The 2,500-nt window shown below is 54.2% G+C and overlaps 1 protein-coding gene across 1 annotated transcript in view; it reads right to left on the bottom strand.

Moving 5' to 3' along the window:
• Positions 1-130: 130 nt before the first annotated feature.
• The window catches only part of LOC125044057 (insulin-like peptide receptor), a 28,556-nt gene continuing 26,186 nt past the window's right edge, over positions 131-2,500 (bottom strand). Inside the window, exon 25 of the mRNA XM_047640502.1 lies at positions 131-1,757. Coding sequence (XP_047496458.1) covers positions 358-1,757 — 1,400 coding nt within the window. The 3' untranslated portion in view covers positions 131-357. The remainder of the gene's footprint in view (positions 1,758-2,500) is intronic.

Consider the following 2,500-nt stretch of genomic DNA (forward strand, 5'->3'; position numbering starts at 1 on the left):
TGTGTGTGTATGTGTGTGTGTGTGTACATTCATATATATATATATATATATATATATATATATATATTATATATATATATGTATACACACACACACACATTTGTATATATGTGTGTGTGGCTTCGAAGAATAATTCTCGTGAGCCCCCTTCCCCTGTGCTTCAACGCCCTCCTTCCTGCGCTCGATCAACGAGGGAAGCAAACTCCCCGGCTCGTGTTCCGCCCCAGGCGATGGGGCACCCGACGTCCTGCCCGAGGCCTAGCACCTGGCGCCGTCTACAGACTACAGCGAGAGAGAAACGAAGAGTCGAGGCAACCATCTCTATCCTCTGGGCTCGAGAGATGATGCAGGCCTATGTCACATCAGCTCGAGGTCCCTCTGGCGCCGGGCGGCCGCCGGGGACCGACTGCTGTGGCGATTGCCAAGGTCACTTGTAGCACTGAAGACCGCCAGTATCTTCGGAGACGGTACAGAAGGGGGTGCGAGGGAATCTGCGGAGGCTGGTGCGGTGGAGGAGCTGGATGAGGTAGGTGGCAGAACTGCTGTGGCAGATGGCTCCGCGCAGCTGGGACTCGCTGTGGCGACAGCTGGAGGAGGAGCGTTCGATGGCGCTGCGGAGCCGGAGGACAGCAGAAGAACGGGCGGTGTGGGGAGGGAGGCCTGGTCGTGCATCGTATATACAGGCGGTTCTTTAAGCGAACCGGTTATGTCGAAGTGAGTCGCGTGCGTGGCGGCGCTTGACTCGCTGGCTCGAACTCTTCGAGGTGACGAGGTTTCGGAGGTATCTGAAGGCGGTTGGTGGTTCTCGGCCCAGCGCGCGGCGCCGGCGGAGAGGAAGGGCGTGCTCACTGCCAGCGGCAACAATTCCTTTTGGCAGAGAGTGCTAATTTCAAAAATACTTTGAGCATTCCGATCAGTCCGGGGCACGCCGTTCTTGCGAGTAAGGGCACGAGGATGAGAGGAAACCAGTCTGACCCTGGACAAAGGGCGGGGCTTCCTCCGCTGCAGACCGAAAGGCTCGGCTCCGCGGGACGAAGAGCCGGAGGGACTGGAGGGGGCGCTGGCCGCGGCGGGCGGGGGTGCGCTCGGGTGCTGCTGCGCCGGCGTCTGGGGCTCGCTCATGTAGCCCATCAGCGGGGCTTCGAGCGCGCCGGGGGATGGCAGCGCGCCAGACGAGGGAGAAGCACAGCGCGTAACGAAATTTTTGCAAGTAGTTTGGGCAGGTCTGACTGCAGCGCACGAGAGGCAAGGCGGTCCAAGATCAGTTCCGGGCCGAATAGTACCGGTAGTTAAATCTACCCTTGGGAGAAGGTGACTGACGGGGCACAAACAGTGCCCCTGGGCACGAGGACTGAAGCCACAGCGCGCAGGCCAGGGGGAAGCTGCTTGGGGGCGTGGCTCATGAGGTAGCTCTCTGGTGATGAAATTCGTGTAAACGTGAACGTTCCTCTGGAGCGGAAGACGGTGGCTCGAGGAGGACCCGCTGCGTTGCGTCGGCACCGAGGCTTCGGCGGGAGGGACGCGCGACCCGACGGCACTCCCCCTGACAGCGCTCTCCCCGACGGCGAGGAGGGGGGCGGCGGCGCTGGACTGAGGCGAGGGCGGGGAGGCGGGAGGGAAGCGACGCTGCGAAAGCGACTGCAGCCTGGAGGCGAGGTGCAGCGGGCGGCGAGGACAGCGGAGGGCGTGGCTGCGGGCTGCGGGCGGCCGGGCGTCGGGCCGCTTTTGCTCCCTGCTTGCCTCTTTCTCTAACGAACCTAGTGGGAAAACAGCTGCTACAGATACGGAAAAAATGATGAACAAACGAAAAAAAAAAAAAAAAGCTTATTAGCATGGTGGAATGTATGGATGCTTAAAATCGCTGAGTGAAAAAGTAATTGTTTGAGTATCAATTATGCATTCCGGTTTATACCATAGGAGGAAAGAACGTACTGAGTTAGTCGCTACATCGAAATTATACCTCAATTATACAGGTCCCGTATGTAACAGACGGAGATTCATAAATAAACAAAGGGCAAATTGCAAAATAGGAATTACCACAGGCAAATACATTAAGGTTTACAATGAATGATGTGATAATGATAATCCTCCTTTCAATTAGCAACCGCATTTGCTTCCATTGTTATAACAAAGAAGGTGTGGTGGGGAGGCGACAAGAATTTCCCTTTAACGTGTCATTTTTGTCATGCTCATTTTTGTTCTCTTTTATGCCTTTCCTCCTTTTGAGAGATGTCATCTATGCACTTCTAAAAGCATACTACCTCGGCGCACATGACATAGCGCCAATTCCAAGACTTACGTTCAAGTTGCAATTGATGGCTGGGATAAGAATGTATTTCAGACAAAACAACAACAAAAAAGAATCCGTGCGTGAGTGTGGGCAACGTGTCCATCAGGATAAACGGCTGATGATATGATGAATCGCCAATGATAAATTAAGCGAAATTATGGAAATGATAAGAAAGAGAAGAAATATATATATACGACAATTTTAATACGT

This window comes from Penaeus chinensis, chromosome 35, assembly GCF_019202785.1.
Source record: "Penaeus chinensis breed Huanghai No. 1 chromosome 35, ASM1920278v2, whole genome shotgun sequence".
Classification (NCBI taxonomy): Eukaryota; Metazoa; Arthropoda; class Malacostraca; order Decapoda; family Penaeidae; genus Penaeus; species Penaeus chinensis.